Below are 20,830 nucleotides of genomic sequence, written 5' to 3'. Positions count from 1 at the left end.
CTCTCATGATAGTTTGATAAATGAGCCCCAATGTGTTTGGAGATTTCCAAAGACTGGCATTTGCTATGAGATCTTTATATCCCTTGAGCTGCCCGAGGATGTGCTCTCTCGTGCATGCCTCTTCACAAATCAAGTGCTCTGTCGTTTAGTCCATGTGTCTGTAATGAAATCTATGACAACTCATAGTTGGTGTAGAGTTCATCCATCATTTAGATTTTAGACCAATTATAAGCCATCAATATCAGATTGGCAGGGGCGAACACCTTGAGAAGTTAGCACAGGAGCTACCATACACACTCTGTACCCTGTAGTGGATGGAGCTGGTAAGTACATTCACTTCAGTGGGAACAGGGTGCAGTTACCAGCTCTGTCCGCTACTCAATAGACAGATCTGTGTAGTTCCAGCACTGGAGCTACAAAATAAAAGTTGATCAGCGGGGGTGTGAGGTATCCAACACCAGCCAGTCTGATATTGACGGCCTACCCTGAGCATAGGCTATTAATATAAAATTCTTGGACAACCAGGGGTAATTAAATTCCAAATAGCATAAATGATAACTTACTAAATATATTACATTTTCTATCCTTTTTCAGATATCTGGACTTTGATCTTTGTTGTGTTTACACTTGGTAGCCTATAGTTATGGCCACCACCGCGATACAGCAGTGGTGGCAGCGAATGCGCGGTTTCTTGTAGCTGTGCTGTTTTCCATGGGTGGCCCGCACCTTGGGAGCGCGCACGTCAGAGCTTTCTGCCCTCTACTGAGCTGCATAGATGTCTATGGAAGGCTTCGGGGCATGCGCTGAAGCCCTGAAGCTGTGCCATAGAAAGAGTTATAGATCTGCCTGCCGCACCATCCTCCACTGATCAAAGAGCAGGTAGCTGTAGATAAGATGGGCAGTGAGTCTGTCTCTAAATGACTGTAAATATAGAGATAACAGCGTTTAGTTTAGAGACTGCTCACTCTCGGCAGCTCCCTGCAGGGATGGAACAATTATAACTGAGGGATCATGACAGCCACACTTTTCAACGCTGGTTGTCACGATCCAAAGCCTGCTACACTATTCTTGTTTTTCCACATGCTGCTACACTACCAGCAGCGGCAGCGTGCACGATCTGCCAGCCAAACTGTCAATCAAAAGCAAGCATCCCGCCCACAGCACAAGTGCAGGCAAGAGGAGGGAGCTGGATGAGCAGGTAAAACTGGCAGATGGGAAAACCCCTTTAAAGTGTAGTGCGCTTCTGTAATGCTTTATGCTCAGTGTCAACTTTGTGATTAGGTGGACCTAAATAGGTTCCAAGAAAAGTCCATACTAAATAATCTGTATTTTTTATTAATTTACTACTATGCAGCATATTGTGGCTTCCCATGAAGAATAATCTGATGTAAGGTCCACGGATTCTTGCATAAAAAATGTGCCCGTATTCTTTTAATATTCATCATGGAAGGGGTACTTTGGATGATCCTGCCATCTGCAGAATATAAAAGACTCATTAGAAACCAAATTGCCAAGGGTTGATGTATACATGCAACTTCTTCTGGAAAACAGTAAACTACTTCCCTGACTAACCTATTCAGAGGTTAGTCTAGAAAATGAATGGTGGGTATTAACTTTTAATAAAGATGTAATACATTTGACAGAGCTATCAATTGATTTTTTTTTTTTTTCAGTGAGCTGGGCTGCAGGGGTTATTTAAGAAGCACTCAATCCCTCGGCTCAGTCACTCGCAGGACACCAGTGTTTAAAAACGAATGCAAAACACATAATTAGAATAATGGATGTCAACTAAAGCCGTATTTTATTCCCTGGGAACTCAAAAAGTGTACCAAAGACTGCCAAGCTAATCAAGGGCAGATTTTCACTTGATTTCCATCTTTGGCAAGATAATGTCCCAAATGCATCACATCACTGCCATCTATCACCTCACCAATAGCCATGTATGTAACCCATACATATATTTACAGTATATGTACAGTCTACATATGTTAATAGGGGGTAAGGTGGAAATCTGAACTCCTGGTGAATGGATATAGATATAGGAAGCTCAATGAGGTACTGTAACTAAAGCTGCTCCACCTGCTTCAATTTAATGATTTTCCATTATACTTACTGGACTGTACTTATATAACGCATATTTTTGTTTATTCCATCTAGAGTCTTCATTTCTTCATTGCTTAACAGGAAGTCAAAGACCTGAAATATGTGTAGAATTTATTGTATTGACAGTCTAAACAAGCAGGGATGTAGTTTAAAGCATGGGGCAGAGCTTCTGAAGAAGAAGGTATATATCAATGTAGCTAAGCTGGAGTCACAGATCACAGCTGTGCCTCCTGAAGCAGAGCAACCAGATAGGCTGCTACAGTATGTCTACAGCATTTATAACTTCTTCAAGGCTCATGAATTTCTTCCTTTTTCTGGAGGTCCTTGTTTTTGAGTGTCACAATGAAGGCAGATGTCCACTCACCTGAAAGTTCTGCTTGATCCTGGCTGGGGTGAAGCTCTTTGCTAGGACAACAATGCCCCTCTGCAGCAGGTATCTCATTGCCACTTGGGCAGGGGTCCGGCCAAGCTTTTCCGCTACGGCATTTAGCACTGGATCTTCTAATAGAACTGGAGAATTCTGGTCTATCCTGTGAGACATTATATGATTATGTGGTGGCATAGTTATTCTCCTAACAAAATTTTGGCTTCCTATTATTGGCTTTTTGGAACAGGGAATGGGCACATTTCTATATGGGCAGAAATATAATGTGCAGCATTACCTTATGGTCATTGACCAGTGCAAAGTTGTCTGGTGTCGCTATAAATTAGGACTATTGATGAGCGGAATTTTGCAGCTTTGTCGAACTTTGTCAAGAAATTCGATTCATAACAAATTACTTTGTCATAAATCGCCTTTCATTGTATGGAGAGGGCTCGTTGCCCCCGTCACTTAATGCCTCAAATGCCACATGGAATGCTGATCACGGCATTTGAGACCTACAGTATATTCAGGTGCTCAGGGGGTTAATAAAAAATACATTATACTCCCCTCATCCACTTGATCACAGAGAGGCAGTGGTGACTCTAGGAACAATATATAGGGGGGCGCATAAGATACCACAGTCAAAAATGTGGGGGCACTAATAATTTTCACCACTTAAATATACTACTGAAAAAAAGAAATAATTATATATAAATAAAATGACAAAATACGAGAGTATTGCGGTATGCAGGTGGATGCAGGGATAAACCTCCATCCACCCCTACATACAGGGTAATACAGACCCTCATACCTCTTACATCCAGTGATGTCTCCCAACATGTCCCCACTGTTCCCCAGAAGTAATAATGCTCCCCTAGTGCCCATACTAATAATCATGTTCCCTATAGACCCCCAGTAGTAATAAAGCCCATTATAATGCCCCCCAGTAGTAATAATTCTCCTTATAATGTGCCAGTGCAAAACATACCCCCTTTTAATGCCCCCAGTTGAGCTAATGTCCCCATAATGTGCCAGTATAAAATACCCCTATATAGTGCCCCCAAGAAATGCCCCCATACTGCTCCTCTCCCCCCTTCTTCCTAGTGCCCCCCATAATGTACCAGTATATAATTCCCCATATATAGTGCCCCAGTAGATGCCGTCAGTGTCTTCCATAATTTGCAAGTATAAAATACCCCTTCTTAGCGCCCCCCATAGATGAGCCCATTAGTAATCCTCTCTCCCCTTCCCCATAGTACCCACGATAATGTGCCCCACTATAAAATGCCCCTATACAGAGCCCCCCATATAAAATACCCCTTCTTTGTGGCCTCAGTAGATGCCCCCATAGTGCCCCAATAATGTGCTAGTAAGAAGTGCCCCCATAGATGCCCCCTTAGTGCCACCGAATGAGGCAGTAAAAAGTGCCACCAATAATGTGCCAGTAAGAAGTGCCCCATAGATGCCCCCACAGTGCCACCCAATAATGTGCGAGTAAAAAGTGCCCCAATAATGTGCCAGTAAGAAGTGCCCCATAGATGCCCCCACAGTGCCCCCAATAATGTGCCAGTATTATGTGCCCCCATAGATGCCCCTCAATAATGTGCCAGTAACAAGTGCCCCCATAGATGCCCACCAATCATGTGACAGAAACAAGTACCCCCATACATGCTCCCAAATCATGTGCCAGTAACAAGTGCCCCCATAGATGCCCCCCAATCATGTGCCAGTAGTAGTACCATATAAAAAAAATATACACTTATACTTACCTCCATCAGGCTGGCAGTGATGCGATGCAGGCCTCTTCCGGCCTGTGTGCCGCCCTGTGCGGCTCAGGTGGCGCTATGACATCATCAGAAGAACGGGGAAGGGAGACTCCTCTGCCCTGCCGCAGCACTTCCATCTGTATCGCTGTCCTGAGGACGGCGATACAGATGACTATGGAGATGATAGCTTCCACAATGGAAGCGCTCATCTCCCTGTGCCCTACCACCCCCCACGTCACCAGTGGCCAGTGGGGCTCAAGAGGCAGCTGCCTTGGGCCTCCCAGGAGCAACTGGGCCCTTTTTCCCTCCAGCCAGAGGTGTAACTTGACCAGCATGCACTTTCTATAATACCGGTGTCTTCTTATGCACCGCAAGGGTCTTTGGGCCCCTCAGGCTCCTGGGCCCGGTAGCAACTGCTACCTCTGCACCCCCTATAGCTACGCCCCTGGTCAGCAGTGTAGATGGGTGCAATTCCTCCTGGATTTCAGGCAAAGATCCATAAACAGTATCCAAAAAAGCAAATGATGAGGCAGCACTCCAAATTCAGTAAAGGGTGTTAGACCCCTATATTTCCCCATGCGACAGGGTAAATAAGCGGGTCTAACATCCTTTACTGAATTTGGAGTGCTGCCTCATCATTTGCTTTTTTAGATTGAAGATGACCCGCTAGAGGACCTGCATGGTAACATCTTCACGCAGGTCCTTTGGCAGGTTTTCTTCAATCAAGATGGGAGCAGACGGCCTCTCTGTAATCAAGTGGATGAGGTGAGTATCATTTTCAGCCACCATTGTAGGAAAAATGTATTCACTACCACGAAGCAGGAAGAAATTCGGCTTTGCAGCAATCCATCAGGATGCTCTACATCCTACCATGTCTCATCCCTGCTTGAGCCCAATACGCTGTACGCCACCAGCACAATACCATGTGACCTGAGGAACTCCAGAAGTTTACTTTGATTTAGGTAAATGTGACATTCCACCTTAAAAAAAAATAAAAAATACAGGTTAAGATGATTCAGAAACAACTAAATGTACAATCTTAGCCCCATAAGCTTTTCATCACCCCTAATCCTAAACTTAACCTTGAGTCATGAGAATCATTGTAGTGAAACAGGCTGACCTGTGACATGTGCTAGAAGTCTTGGTCACATCCCCATCTGTGGCGTTCGTTCTGAGAAAACTGAACTTTTAATATATGCAAAAAAGCATGTAGGACCAACATGGACTTTGATATTACTCCTAGAAGTTCCATTTTCTGCGCTGCTGCAGGCTCCCTGGACTTTGGCGGGTACATGGCAAAGGAGCAAGCCTAGAAGAAATCAGGGCCAGGCGTGACAGCAGCAGGGAGAACAGAGCCTCTAGGAGTAATAGCAACGCCCCTGTTGCTCCTAGAGGCTGATTTGCATATATTAAAAGTTCAGTTTCTCAGAAATAAAGCCACAGATGGGGATGAGACCAATACTGCTAGCTTCTGCTAACCTTCCCAGGTTTCACTATAATGATTCTGGTGTCAGAAGTTCTTTAAAGGGGATTTTCAGTCCTACAGACATTTTTTCATTTGGCTTACATCTGTTCCCTGCTGTCTCCATCACCAAGGCTCTGCTCATTGATCCTTCCAGTCCCTGACCTGTAAAGTTCTAACTTCTGACCATGCGCCACTGCAGCCATTTACTGGCCTCAGATATATCCCCAAGTGGCAATCACTGGATTTAGCAGTTATTGGCTGTGTGGGCCTTCCATAGCATTTGAAGCTGTATTGAGCTCATACTGGGAGTGCATAGCAGCGGGGCATGGGACAGTGGTGTAACAGCAATGACAGAGGATATAAACTCCTTTAAACTGTATGCAGTAAGATCCTAATCTCTATTCAGTGATGACTCCTGGCATCTACATTTTTTTTCTTATATCTGTGAGTCTATGCAAAATGTTTGGAGCTCTATATCAGAAAAACGTAAATTTGATAAGTCACATCAGTTACCTGGTTGCAGACTGGTTTGTACTTTAGTTCTGGATTGTTCAGGATTAGCTCTAGCTGTCTCTTATTGAAATTGGAAACTCCTATGGATCGAACCAACCCGGCATCTTTACACTCCTCCAGAGCCTACAAAATGTGCAAGAATTAGTGGGCCATGCTACTGGTGTATGATGTAAATGTATGACCATGCTGCTACTCCCCCAATATCCTGGCCACAGAGGAGTGAATAGCAGAAAGTATGTGAACAGTAAATATACTGAATACTGCACCTTCCAAGTGTCCCGAATGTCTGTGTTGTGATAAATTAATTTTCCGTTTTCATCCTTGGGGAAAGGATCATCTCCTGGCTGAAATCACATTTACACAGAAATTATTGTCAACCAGAACTCTGTTTACTTTCCAGTATAATACAAAGTTCAGTGTAGACTGTAAGAAAAATACTGCATACTGTCGAAGCATTAAACTGAATAAAACAGTAAGCTCATCAGCTCCACCTAGTGGTGACTGCAGTCCAGATTATTTTCATTTATATCTATGGCTACACTCAAATTGGAGCTCTATACCAGAAGAATAGCGCTCTAACTGCTATAACATTACTCAGCAATTCTGGACTTAAATATGTCACGATACTGAAAGGTGGACAATCATGGTAAAAAGCCATTGTGCAAAACAGACAACCAGGCTCCTAGCCGTAGGGGCCCATGCCCCACCAATGCTGCAAGAGAAAACAGTAGCTCTAATCTGTTGGTGTGAAGGTGCAGATTTAGAATTAAAAACTTGTTCATTAATATGGAAGATCTAAAAATCCAGCACTTCCGAAAACCCTCAACAATTTTTGATCCCATTAAGGTGCATTAAAGGAATTCATCAGTAGAGATATCCTATAATAACATATATATGTTATATAATCACACTAAGGAAACCAAAGTTGTCACATGTTGTGTGGTGCTAGGCTGTGGGTATTGCCATGTATAGCTAATTATAGTGGTGCAGTTTTCCTCTGTACACTTTTGAACTAGATAACTTTGTACTAGATGAAATATAGTACTTAGTTCTATTTTTCTTTCTGGACTCCTTTCCCTGGTAACTTACCTTGACTTCGATGGGACTATGAATGATAAATAAATCTATGTAATCCAGCTGAAGATCTTTTAGAGATTTCTCAAGAGCGGGACGAACTCTCTCTGGGGCATGGAAAGAGGACCAGAGCTGAAAGAGAACAAAGAAGTCGGACAATACTTACAGCTCTCTCCTTGGGTTGTTTCACTGAAACATTGAGAAGCTGCAGTTCCACATCCCTCCCACCCCCTTCCCTACTTATTGTGTTACTCCATATAATTTTTTGGAGGATGGAGGAGGTTTCTGCAGGTTTCATCTTCCCCAGAATGAGATAAATTGTAAAGTTGAATGCATTTATATCATTTATATGTACTAGTAATATATGCAAAATACAACCATTTATGTTTAACCTAACCATGGAGATTTACAGGCCATTTCAGTTTTAAGGAAAGCCAGCTAACAACCCATATGGGCACTGTATTAAGGAGTTTCAATGGTTGTCGGAATTTTTTTATTTTTTTTTGTATGTTGTTTTTCATTACCTTCCCAGTGTAGAATATGTCTTCTCTCTTCACCGTTCCATCTGAAATCTTCTCATTTATAGCTCTCCCAACCTCAACCTCATTCCCGTAGATGAAAGCACAGTCAATGTGACGATACCCAACTTCCAGGGCCACCTTTACTCCATTTTCTGCCAAGTTCTTGTCAAACTAAGGATAATGATATGGTCCTTTATTTTAATGTGTATAAACATTCCTTTAGTAAACCTTAGGATATATCTACACCACCAAATCATTCAACTGAAAACTGAGAGCGAGTCTGAAACTTATCAACCTTAGACATATGGTGGCCGCAGGGAAATTAAAGGCCCTTCATTGTAGTTACACATTGGAAGGTGGAAGACTTCACACCATCTGAAGGTTTATAGCCCACGGGATCCATTTCATGTGGCCCCCGGCTCCCTGCCAGAGCATATAGTCTGAATGCTAATGACTGCTTCCATTATGGGGGTCCGATCTGAAGATAGTGCAGGTTGGGGGGTCTTTTTGGATGCTGGGAGCTGATTGGAGGCTGGGGGAGGGGTTTGATAGGGGTTGATCTGAGGCTGATGTAGGCTGGGGGTCTAATGGGAGGCTGATATGAGGCTGATGGAGGTGTCAGGGCTGATTTGAGATTGAGAAAGGGACAGAGGCAGGGACAGTTGCGAAGGCAGAGGTAGGGAGAGTGGAAGCTGGGTGAACCCCTCTCTGGGATGAGCTTGGCTGCCATTAATGCCAAATAACAAAAAATAACAACTAAATATATAATATTCTCAACTTAAAAATTAAACTGCTATATTTTGTCAAAATGGCGCCAGCACTATATAATATATATATAGTACAAGTGCCATTTTGTGCTGTAAGAATACAGCTCTCTGAATTTTTTTCAACAGAAGCACAATTTCTGTAACTTACCCCTAAGTCAATTATATGTTTGACCAAATATAGCAGTCAAATTTTTAAGTTGAGAATTTAGTATGGCCCGCCAATGCTGTTATAAATATTCAAAAGGCCCTCGGCAGCAAAAAAGGTTCCCCACCCCTGGTATACGGGCTCAGTGCAATGGATTGGAAAGGTTGGATTTTTATAACCTTCAGACACTGAGATCCAAACAGGCAAACAAATATCCAGCAGCTAGTGAGTCCACTGTAAAATCTTGAAGCTTTACTATGAATGATTAAAACCCATGACACAACTGTTTGCATTAACGCGTAATCCCGCTGTGTGTGATACTTGTGTCATGGATTTTAATCATTCATAATAAAGCTTGGAGATTGTACTGTGGACTCACTGGCTGTTGGGTATCTATTTGCCTATTTGTTTGTACTGACTTGGACCTTCCGTGCATGTGAGGCTGCTGCTGGCGTGGAGTCTGCCGACTACTACTGATTGTGGACACTGAGCTCCCTCCTTCTGTAGAAATAACACATCAATTTCATCAAGTTGATGCAGCATGATAGTGAAGGAGGTACAGTACAGAAAGATGGCTGATGGTTCAGCCAGCAGTTATACATTAATGATATTTAAGATTGACTCTTCAGGTTTTTTAGGTAGAATTTTATATAGAATCCAAACCATGTTCAAGTGCAATAAACGTCCTTATAGAATTGATCAGAAAATACTGGAAGAGATCAAATGTATGGCCTTTTTTTTAAAGAAGAGGCAGTTTTTATAAAAAGCTATTTGCCCTTCTTACCTTGTACATGACTCCACTGGAGAAATACTTTACACTTAGTGTCTCAATCTCCCACTCCGGGAGCCCAGTACATTCTCCTTCCTGCATGTCTACAGGTGATTAGAGATGTCGCGAACATTAAATTTTCCGTTCGCAAACGGCGAACTCGAACTTCTGCGAATGTTCGCGAACGGGCGAACAGCCATAGACTTCAATAGACAGGCAAATTTTAAAACCCACAGGGACTCTTTCTGGCCACAATAGTGATGGAAAAGTTGTTTCAAGGGGACTAACACCTGGACTGTGGCATGCCGGAGGGGGATCCATGGCAAAACTCCCATGGAAAATTACGTAGTTGACGCAGAGTGTGGTAAGTTGAATTCGCAATGCGATTAATATAACCTGCATTAATCGCATTGCGAATTGAAATTAGAGCTAAGTTCCTAATGGTTGTATTGCTAGAATTGACGAATATAATGAATATTGCACTATATTCTCAATCTTCGTTATATTCTAGCAATACAACCATTAGGAACCCAGCTCTAAGTTGAATTCGCAATGCGATTAATATAACCTGTATTAATCGCATTGCGATTACAACTTAGTCAAATTTGTGACACTGCAGCTTCAGAATGAATCTAAGATGGATGCTGTCCAGGAGGTGGGAGGGTCTGGGAGGGAGGGTCTGCTGCTGATTGGCTGGAATGTGTCTGCTGACTGTGAGGTACAGGGTCAAAGTTTGCTCAATGATGATGTATAGGGGGCGGCCCGAACATCGCATATGTTCGCCCGCCGCGGCGAACGCGAACAAGCTACAGTACAGACCAAAAGTTTGGACACACCTTCTCATTCAAAGAGTTTTCTTTATTTTCATGACTATGAAGGCATCAAAACTATGAATTAACACATGTGGAATTATATACATAACAAACAAGTGTGAAACAACTGAAAATATGTCATATTCTAGGTTCTTCAAAGTAGCCACCTTTTGCTTTGATTACTGCTTTGCACACTCTTGGCATTCTCTTGATGAGCTTCAAGAGGTAGTCCCCTGAAATGGTCTTCCAACAGTCTTGAAGGAGTTCCCAGAGATGCTTAGCACTTGTTGACCCTTTTGCCTTCACTCTGCGGTCCAGCTCACCCCAAACCATCTCGATTGGGTTCAGGTCCGGTGACTGTGGAGGCCAGGTCATCTGGCACAGCACCCCATCACTCTCCTTCATGGTCAAATAGCCCTTACTTTCAAAGTTTTCCCAATTTTTTGGCTGACTGACTGACCTTCATTTCTTAAAGTAATGATGGCCACTCGTTTTTCTTTACTTAGCTGCTTTTTTCTTGCCATAATACAAATTCTAACAGTCTATTCAGTAGGACTATCAGCTGTGTATCCACCTGACTTCGCCTCAACGCAACTGATGGTCCCAACCCCATTTATAAGGCAAGAAATCCCACTTATTAAACCTGACAGGGCACACCTGTGAAGTGAAAACCATTTCAGGGGACTACCTCTTGAAGCTCATCAAGAGAATGCCAAGAGTGTGCAAAGCAGTAATCAAAGCAAAAGGTGGCTACTTTGAAGAACCTAGAATATGACATATTTTCAGTTGTTTCACACTTGTTTGTTATGTATATAATTCCCCATGTGTTAATTCATAGTTTTGATGCTTTCAGTGTGAATCTACAATTTTCATATTCATGAAAATAAAGAAAACTCTGAATGTGAAGGTGTGTCCAAACTTTTGTTCTGTACTGTATGTTCGCCAGCGAATAGTTTGGGACATCTCTACAGGTGATATGTCAGCTGGATATCTACAGTATCCTGTAGATTGAGCAGCCGGAAGTGCTCATGTACGGCCTTTGTTATACTTGAAAACTCTGAATAGTACAAGTCTTTGCTAAGATAAGAATGTAAATGGGTGGTCAACTCAACTTTCGTTTCAAACAACCACCGCCCATTCTCTTGATGTTCCTATGGGGTCCTGCTGCTGGAAGCCCTCATAACTGACCGGTACCATCAGTGCTGCCATTAGGACAGTACAGGTAGTACTTGTGTCAGGCAAACTCAACTGGTGGCTGCTACCTACCAGCTACCCGATATTCTCTGCAGTGGAGCTATGATGTTAGCCTATTTACTAGGTCACAATGGGCAATTCTGGTTCCCAACATTTTACAGACGTGTGTAGGTATGAAGCTACTTTCACATCTGCATTTTCCTTTCAGGTTTAGAGATGGCACAGGCTCTGAAAACCGGAGGAAAACGCTTCAGTTTTATCTCCATTCATTGTCAATGGGGACAAAACTGAACAAATCAGAATGGAGTGCACCAGAATGCATTCCGTTCTGGTTTGTTGCACTCTGTGACCGGACACAAAACCGCTGCAAGCATAGTTTGTGTGCGGCATGGGAAGTCGGATCCGGCACCAAAAACATGTTAGTCAATGGTGCCGGATACGGTTTTGTGAACACGAAAAACCTGTACTGAACGGATGCAGCCGATTTTATTATTTGAACAGATGTGTTTTGCTGTGGTTTTGAGATCCCCTGCCAGATCTCAGAATCGGACAGCATAAACGCATATGTGAGAAAGTAGCCTAAGCTGCAACTAGTGCTGTGATCTCGCTCTCCCAAGTTACAGTAATGGCTTGTGAGGCTGTATAAATATTATATTAATCCTCTTTATGTCAAAATGGATCTTTGACCTTTGTATGCGGTATGTTTTTGCTGGAGGTCCTGGGTACCATGGGGAAAGCTATTGTGTAAATGCCAACTTAAAAAAATTACAACCTACTGCACACAGTGCCTATTGACATCATAGCAGACATAGATTTGAAAGGACATTATTGCCCATCATGATCCAGAAGCTGTACTCAGTGAAGCTCTTGGTTCCAGAAGTGGAATTAGTTTTAGAAGCTGCGGTCCTATCAATCAGCTCCCCGCGCTCTGTCTCTCCAGTGCTGAATGGTGAAGCAGGAAGACTTCTCCCTGCTCCACCATTAGGCCTGCAGACACAGATCCCACTGCCGACATGAGAGGGAGGAGCCTGCAGCCAGTGAATCTGCCTAAGCTCCTCCCACACAATGCTGCAGAGCGATCTGTGCCTGCAGCGTAGAGCTGGATGAGAGCTTCAGGAATGGGACAAGGTCAGTAGGTACTGTGTTTTTTTCTTTTTAACATAGAGAAAGCATGTACTACTAAAAGGGAGCACAAAGGGCATTTCTACCATGGAGGGAGCACAGACGACATTACTACCATAAAGGGGGCACAGAGGAATTGTACTACTACAAAGGGGGCATTACTACCATAAAGGGGGCACAGAGGGCATTACTACTACAAATGGGGCACAAAGGGCATTACTACTACAAAGGGGGCACAGAGGGAATTATTACCACAAAGGGGGCACATAGGGCATTACTGCCATAAAGGGGGCACAGAGGGCTTTACTACTATAAAGGGGCACAGAGGGCTTTACTACTATAAAGGGGGCACAATGGGCATTACTGCTATAAAGGGGGCACAGAGGGATTTTCTACTATGAAGGGGCACAGTGGGCATTACTACTAAGAAGGGAGCACATTAGGCATTACTATTATGAATGGGACACAGAGGGCATTACTACTCTGAAGGGGGTACAATGGTCATTACTACTGTGAAGGGGGCACAGTGGTCATTTCCTGTGGCGTAGCGTAGGGGGGGGTCAGGAGGGCCGTTGCCCCGGGCGTCAAATTGCAGGGGTAACCAGACAGCAGGCAATAAAATAAGGGCGATGGAAGCCTATGGCTCCCGTGACCCCTGTTATGCCTCATAGGCTTCAGGCTACTGTGCCTGAAGCCTATGAGGCAGTTGAACGGCGAAGAAGAACGCAATTACAGTACCTCACTGTGACCTTCTGCATCGGGTCTTGTGAGATGACGTGATGACGCAGCGCAGGAGAGCACGATGATGTGTTTGTGACCGACTGCGCTGGGATGCCCGATCACAGGCCACAAGCGGTGACTGAATGAAGAAGAGAGGTGAGTATTTATTTAGGTGGGGAGGAGGATTACTATAGAGAGAGAGAATGGGCCATAATGATAAAGAGGGGGCCAATACTTCATATACAGAGGGGGGTAATACTCCTAATACAGAGGGGACCAATACTCTTAATACAGAGGGGGCCAATATACTACTAATACAGAGGGGGCCAATATACTACTAATACAGAGGGGGCCAATACACTACTAATACAGAGGGGGCCAATATACTACTAATACAGAGGGGGCCAATATACTACTAATACAGAGGGGGGCAATATACTACTAATACAGAGGGGGCCAATATACTACTAATACAGAGGGGGCCAATATACTACTAATACAGAGGGGGCCAATACACTACTAATACAGAGGGGGCCAATATACTACTAATACAGAGGGGGCCAATACACTACTAATACAGAGGGGGCCAATATACTACTAATACAGAGGGGGCCAATACACTACTAATACAGAGGGGGCCAATACACTACTAATACAGAGGGGGCCAATATACTACTAATACAGAGGGGGGCAATATACTACTAATACAGAGGGGGCCAATATACTACTAATACAGAGGGGGGCAATATACTACTAATACAGAGGGGGCCAATATACTACTAATACAGAGGGGGCCAATATACTACTAATACAGAGGGGGCCAATATACTACTAATACAGAGGGGGCCAATACACTACTAATACAGAGGGGGCCAATATAGTACTAATAGAGCGGGGTTCATTATACGGTACTATTAATACAGAGGGGGCCAATATACTACTAATAGAGCGGGGTTCATTTACGGTACTATTAATACAAAGGGAATCATTATACTAATAATACAGAGGGGGCAATTATATACAATAATAGAGAGGGGACACTGCGACGGATCTTTATAAATACTTGGACCACTGTTTGAGGTATTATAACTACTCTAAACACTGTAGGGGACTTTACTACTACTGTGGAGTCTATAGGGGTACCTTAAAGAGGGGCCTTGTCACTGCTGGGGGCACTATAGGGGGCCTTATTTGTACTAGAAGCCCTATGGGGTCTTTATTAATACTGGGGTGCAGAGCGGGTTTTATTATTGAGCGCAATATGGAGGACATTACTACTAATGGGGTTGCTATTGGGGTGATGCCGGGAACATTATTACCATTGAGGACGGTTTGGGAGTGTATTATTATAGGGGACTATCTGTATGGTACTAGCACAGTATTGGGGAAGCAGCAGGATGACCGTGTTGAGGTGCCAGAAGGGGGAGAATGATAGTAAAGTGAGGAATCTAAAAAAATAATTCTGTGACAAACTCTGCAGAGACGAGACTTGGCTGAAAGAAGGTATAATGGCGGTCTTATCTCTGAATGAAGACGTTGAGGAATAAGAGCACCTCAGAACAGACGTGACTGGAAGTAAGAAGTATGTGTTGCTGTATTCCACTGTATTTTTTGTACCAATATATGTAATGTCCATCCACATATTCCTTTCATGGTAGGGTTTTGGGGGGGACTTCAGGCCACACTGTGCGTGATCGGAATTCTAGGGCCTCCCACCCATCTACTACTAGACAATCTGTACTCAGAGAGTTATCACTGTGTTATGTGTGGTGTTACATAGGACTGCAGTTGACATCTACTACATTATTGTAAAAAAGGGGCATGTCAACAGGTTGGGGGGGACGGACGCAATAATTGGCTTGCCCCTGGTGCTGGCAACCCACGCTACGCCACTGGTCATTACTACTATGAAGGGGGCACAATGGGTATTACTACTGTTAAGGGGGGCCTGAGTCCATTACTAATGTGAAGGGGACACAGATAGGGCATAACTACTGTGAGGGGGCATAACTATTATGGGGGCACAGAGTGGGCATTACTACTGTGAAGGGGCAAAACGGGAGTTGCTACTGATAAGGGGGCACAGAGTGCATTACTACTGTGAAGGAGGCACAGAGTGCATTACAACTGTGAAGGAGGCACAAAGAGGACACAACTACTGTGAGGGGGCACAAAGACAGTATTACCACTGTGAAGGGGGCACAGATAGGGCATTATTACTGTGAAAAGGGCACAACGAAGGAATAAGTACTTTAAGGGGGGCACAATATGGGCATAACTACTATGAGGGGGCACAATGTGGATATTATTAGGGGGCACATATCTGGACATAACTACTGTGAAGGTTGTACAATGAGTGCAATGGGGGGGGGGGGGGTGCCAGAGAAAGGACCCACCCCAGGTGCCAAACACCCTAGGCACACCACTGGGTGGAGCTGCTAAATTAACCATTTCTTCGATAACATTTACATGCACAGCTCAGCTCTATGCAATATCTTTGTCCCACCCTCACTCACCTTCTGTGGGGCATAGGTGCCAAAACCAACTACTGGCATTTTATGTCCATCATTGAGTGTGACATAGGAATCCTGTCGGAGCTCCATCTTTGTCTTGGGTGTTGCACGTCTTCCACACTCTCGTTCAGCTCCCTATATATTCTGTATTTAGGGTGTGCCTCAGCCCTTTCTTGCTAGTTATGTCATTGTTTTGCAGGCATTCAAATTCTTAGCAGAAAGAATAACAAATGGTGAGTGAGGGGCTGGATCTTTTCAACTGTAATCTTAGATTTTCACTAGGAAAACCTTTGACCAGCAAAAAAAAAAAAAAAGAGAAAAGTTCTGCAAAGTCATTGTGAGCCTGTGCTTTATTTTATAAACTGCAAAGAAAAATTGGGGGTCAGTCAGCACATCCAGTGCGCAGGTGCGCGTTGCCATGGCTGAAAGCACAAATAAAAAAATATATACAATGCAACAGCACTCTGCAAACCAAATAAAGTACAATAATGCCAAAATAATAGAAAGTATTCTGGTGCCAATGCTACGCTAATAAATTTGAGATGCTTGGCAAATCATTTTGTACAATTTTATTAACGTAGCATTTGCACCAGAATACTTTCTATTATTTTGGCATTATTGTACTTTATTTGGTTTGCAGAGTGCTGTTGCATTGTATATAATTATTTTATAGCATGGTGACTTTTAGCCAGTGTGAAAATATTGCTACAATTTTCATTAATCACAGACCTACCATATAGAATAATAGGGGTTATCCAATACCTAGGCCCCTTATATAGGTTATACTTACCCCGCTTCCAGGCACCTGCGCGATGCCCGCACAGCCGCCGCTGCATCTCCCCATCGCACAGATCAAAACATCCAGGGACTGGGAGGGTGGTGGGGCAGGCCGTAACGGGAGACATGCCTCCCTAGTATAGCAGGTCATGCTAGGGAGGCTCGTCCCCATCGCAACCTGCTATTGGCTGCCCCCCGACAACACCACCCCGCCCCCTCCCCTGACAGGGAGATGCAGCGGCGGCCGGCCGTGTGGGGATCAGAGGTGACATGGGTGCAAGGGAGCGGGGTAAGTATAATCCATATGAGGTGTCCTGGCATTAGGGGGGTCATTAGAGGGGTTGCATAACCCCTTTAACTTTCCATCCTGCGAATGTTTTAGATTGGCAGCTGGGGCAGTGGATCACCTCACTGTTTTAGGTTAAGTGTTGAAGGTTATAATGTAGTGGGAAAAAGAGGCTAAAAGCTCTTTGTATTGTATAAATTGAAGAGAAACTTGGACTATCTTAACATCCCACCAGAACACATCTGCAGCTAAGCCCACCCACCATTATTCCAGTCAAATATCCCCTCCTATGCTACTCTGGTCAAATTTAAGTCGTCGTCCCCCATATGTCAAGAGCATCCTCTCCTTCAACTGTTTTTATTAAACCAAAGTACTTATGAGAGCGTCCTAAGGCTACTTTCACACTAGCGGCAGCCTTCTCCTGCAGGCTGTTGCTTGTCAAGCAACTTAAGCAGGGAGAAATCATGATGGGGGTACGGGTTACCTCCTGCTCAACCCCCCTAATCCTCCTGACCCAAATTTCTTATGCTAAACCTCACTCCCCACCTGGACCCCAGTAACTTACCCCCACCCTTCTCTTCCGGACTTTGACCTTAAGAACCACACAGACACCAGGCTGGAATTGATTGGCTACAGCAGCCTTTTATTAAACAATACAACATGTAAGATAAATATATAACAGTATATCACAATATATATATATAACAATATATATATATATCTATAACCGATGCCTTGCAAAGGGGAGGTCCTTGAAGCCCCAAAATCCCAAATTTACCCCGCTGGGGTGCCACCTTGCTCCCAGCCGTTCCCGCCAGCTCAGAAGCACCACTGAATGGCCCCCAAACACTTCGGCCCAAACTGGGAGTCCAGCCCCACCATGGAGCCCTCCCATCCTAATTACCATAGAACAACACCGACTTCAAGGACCCCCCCGCCGCAGACTTGACCCCTCAAGACTGCGCGTCCCTCCACACACCAAGCGCAATCTCAATGCCGTCTTGCAACGCCAAGCTCCACATGTCGATTCCTACTCCATTCAGATGCACGCCATCTGCCCTACAGAAGGCACCCACTCTGTTCTCCAGCTCTCTATGTCTCACCGCCACTGCCCCATTCTTGGCCATAAACCGACCCATCGCTCGGTTCAACTTCCCCCTTGCTCTATTCACTCCCTCAACCGAGCGGGGCCCCCTCCAAACCTTCCTCGGAACAATATCCGACCACACTGTTTCATATCACCCAAATTTCATATCACCCAAAATCTCCAGCAAAGGCCGTGCCGCCAAGTCGTTGCCGCCCACATGCAGCACCAAAATATCTGGCGCCCTATCCAACCTGACATATCAGTGTACCTCCAGCAGCACCCCACTCCATACTATACCCCTTCGCCCTATCCACCTTACCACCGCCACTGACCGCAGGAAACCTAGTTGCCGAACTGCTGCCCGGGCGGCTCCCTAGAAAACATACGAATGCCCCAGTATCCATACCAGGGCAGGCGCCGCACCTGAAACGAGAAAATCAAACGAAACAATACAACCTCACCTAACTCGTGCTAAACTTACAATGCCCACAACACCTCCCCCACGGCCCTTTTAGTTACAAACGATTGATCCGGACATACGACCTAAAATGGACCGAATCCCAGCGAGCTATCCTTTTTATTACCTCGTCCCTTAAACCCCACCGAGCCGCTCCTATCCGAAATGAGTGGCTGGAATACCCCTCCCCTTTTAAACCCAACCTCACCAGACATCTGTCAAAAACAGCAGTAAATTTAAACAGTGACAAAAAGGAGCCATCCACATGCACTAATAACGGATGACCCCTTAACTCAACTGACCCACAATCCCGCATACAACTAATCGGGCACATTGAACAGCCCGGTACACTGAACAACACCACCCTCTTCCCTCTCCCTTCCACATCTGTTTTCGACCGCCGAATAACAAATTCTACCGGATCCTGACACACATCCGATCTAAGCAAACCTCCCACCCGCCGGGTCGTCGGACAAACAAATTCCCCCAACCGCAAAGCCCCGAAAAAACGCCAACGAGAAGGCCAACATAAACAACCGCCTCTCCCCTTCTGAACTACAAACCCCCCGTAACTGTTCCTCCAGCTTTAACAGCAACTCAAATGAAACCGGACGCCTACCATCCGCCCTCGCCCCCAACTGCCGCCAACCCTTCAAAGTTCTGGTGACTAAAAAGGATTTGGTAACGTCTCCCATCTTCCGCAACTTAAAACCAAATGCCAACCCTGCCATGTACCGGTTTATCTTCACCACCGACCAGCCTTCATCCTTGCAATGCCCCAAAAACAACAGTAACGACACCTCCCCGTCCTCAATCCCGCCTCCCAAACTACTACACCACTCCTCCCAACATTTCCATGCTGCTAAATATGTTGCCCACATACTGGGCACCAAGGAAGCCTGTACTAGCCTTGCTATCGTTCCTCCAGAACCTCCCACAACCCTCTCGGACACTCCTTCCCTACCTCTTCCGCTTGCAGGGTCAGCTGCCGTAATCGATCCCACTGTGAACGAGAGAGCGTCAGCGATTTAGTTATTCACACCTGGTACATGCACCGCCACCACCCAAGCATTCAGTGCCAATCACTCTAACACCAATCGCTGAAGCAACCGTACTACCAACGGCAATGACGCCGATAGCTCATTTATCGCCTGCACCACCCCTAAATTGTCACAGTGGAACCGCACCTTCTTATCCCGAAAAGCCTCCCCCCACAACAAAACAGCCAAGAAAATGGGAAAAAGTTCTAGCAAAGCCAGGTTCCGCAACCATCCTTTCTCGGCCCAACCTGACGGCCAACTCCCTGCACACCACTGGCCTCCCCAATAAGCCCCAAATCCCCCACTCACCACAGCGTCCGTAAACAATTCACAATCAAATGCATTTACCACCTCATCCATAAACAGCGAGCGACTGTTGTACCGCTCCAAAAATGAAATCCAAACCTGCAAGTCCGCTCGCAACTTCCTCCCCATACGAATGTAATGATGTGGTGAAGTCAAGCCCGCCGTTGCCCCAGCTAACTGTCTGCTAAACACCCTCCCATAGTCCAAAAGAGACTGCAACTCCCGCAACTTAATTTTTCGCAACCGAGCTGCCCTCCCCACTTCCTCTATCAAATCTTTTAACTTGTCCCGCAGCAGCCTACATTCCATTCTTTGTGTGTCTATAACAATCCTCAAGAAACTCAGCTCCACCGCCGGACCCACCAACATGACTTCAGATGAAAAAAAAAAAGGAAATATTCTAAAAAAATAATATACACTGCTCAAAAAAATAAAGGGAACACAAAAATAACACATTCTAGATCTGAGTTAATTAAATATTCTTCTGAAATACTTTGTTCTTTACATAGTTGAATGTGCTGACAACAAAATCACACAAAAATTAAAAAATGGAAATCAAATTTTTTTAACGCATGGAGGTCTGGATTTGGAGTCACACTCAAAATTAAAGTGGAAAAACACACTACAGGCTGATCCAACTTTGATGTAATGTCCTTAAAACAAGTCAAAATGAGGCTCAGTAGTGTGTGTGGCCTCCACGTGCCTGTATGACCTCCCTACAACGCCTGTGCATGCTCCTGATGAGGTGGCGGACGGTCTCCTGAGGGATCTCCCCCCAGACCTGGACTAAAGCATCTGCCAATTCCTGAACAGTCTGTGGTGCAACGTGACGTTGGTGGATAGACGAGACATGATGTCCCAGATGTGTTCAATTGGATTCAGGTCTGGGGAACGGGCGGGCCAGTCCATAGCATCAATGCCTTCGTCTTGCAGGAACTGCTAACACACTCCAGCCACATGAGGTCTAGCATTGTCTTGCATTAGGAGGAACCCAGGGCCAACCGCACCAGCATATGGTCTCACAAGGGG

General features: G+C 44.8%; 1 protein-coding gene across 1 annotated transcript; it reads right to left on the bottom strand.

Annotated features, from left to right (window-relative positions):
• Positions 1-1,161: 1,161 nt before the first annotated feature.
• On the bottom strand, positions 1,162-15,938 carry LOC121005315 (estradiol 17 beta-dehydrogenase 5-like). Its single transcript, XM_040437981.1, has 9 exons — positions 15,852-15,938; positions 7,810-7,977; positions 7,301-7,417; positions 6,478-6,555; positions 6,212-6,334; positions 5,104-5,213; positions 2,468-2,633; positions 2,114-2,196; positions 1,162-1,474 (listed from the first exon to the last, which is right to left on the bottom strand). The coding sequence occupies exons 1-9, from the start codon at positions 15,936-15,938 to the stop codon at positions 1,432-1,434; spliced, it is 975 nt and encodes a 324-aa protein (XP_040293915.1). The 3' UTR covers positions 1,162-1,431.
• Positions 15,939-20,830: the final 4,892 nt, after the last annotated feature.

The sequence above is a fragment of the Bufo bufo genome, chromosome 1, assembly GCF_905171765.1.
Source record: "Bufo bufo chromosome 1, aBufBuf1.1, whole genome shotgun sequence".
Lineage (NCBI taxonomy): Eukaryota > Metazoa > Chordata > Amphibia > Anura > Bufonidae > Bufo > Bufo bufo.
This window is presented reverse-complemented; position numbering and strand designations above follow the sequence as displayed.

Excerpts from the sequence above, each read along its gene's own strand:
- LOC121005315 (XM_040437981.1), bottom strand. The coding sequence starts at position 15,938 with ATGGAGCTCCGACAGGATTCCTATGTCACACTCAATGATGGACATAAA. Across the intron at positions 7,418-7,809 it reads ACATATTCTACACTGGGAAG|CTCTGGTCCTCTTTCCATGC; the intron begins GTAATGAAAAAC and ends GTTCTCTTTCAG. Across the intron at positions 2,634-5,103 it reads TCAAGCAGGGATGAGACATG|GATAGACCAGAATTCTCCAG; the intron begins GTAGGATGTAGA and ends AATGTCTCACAG.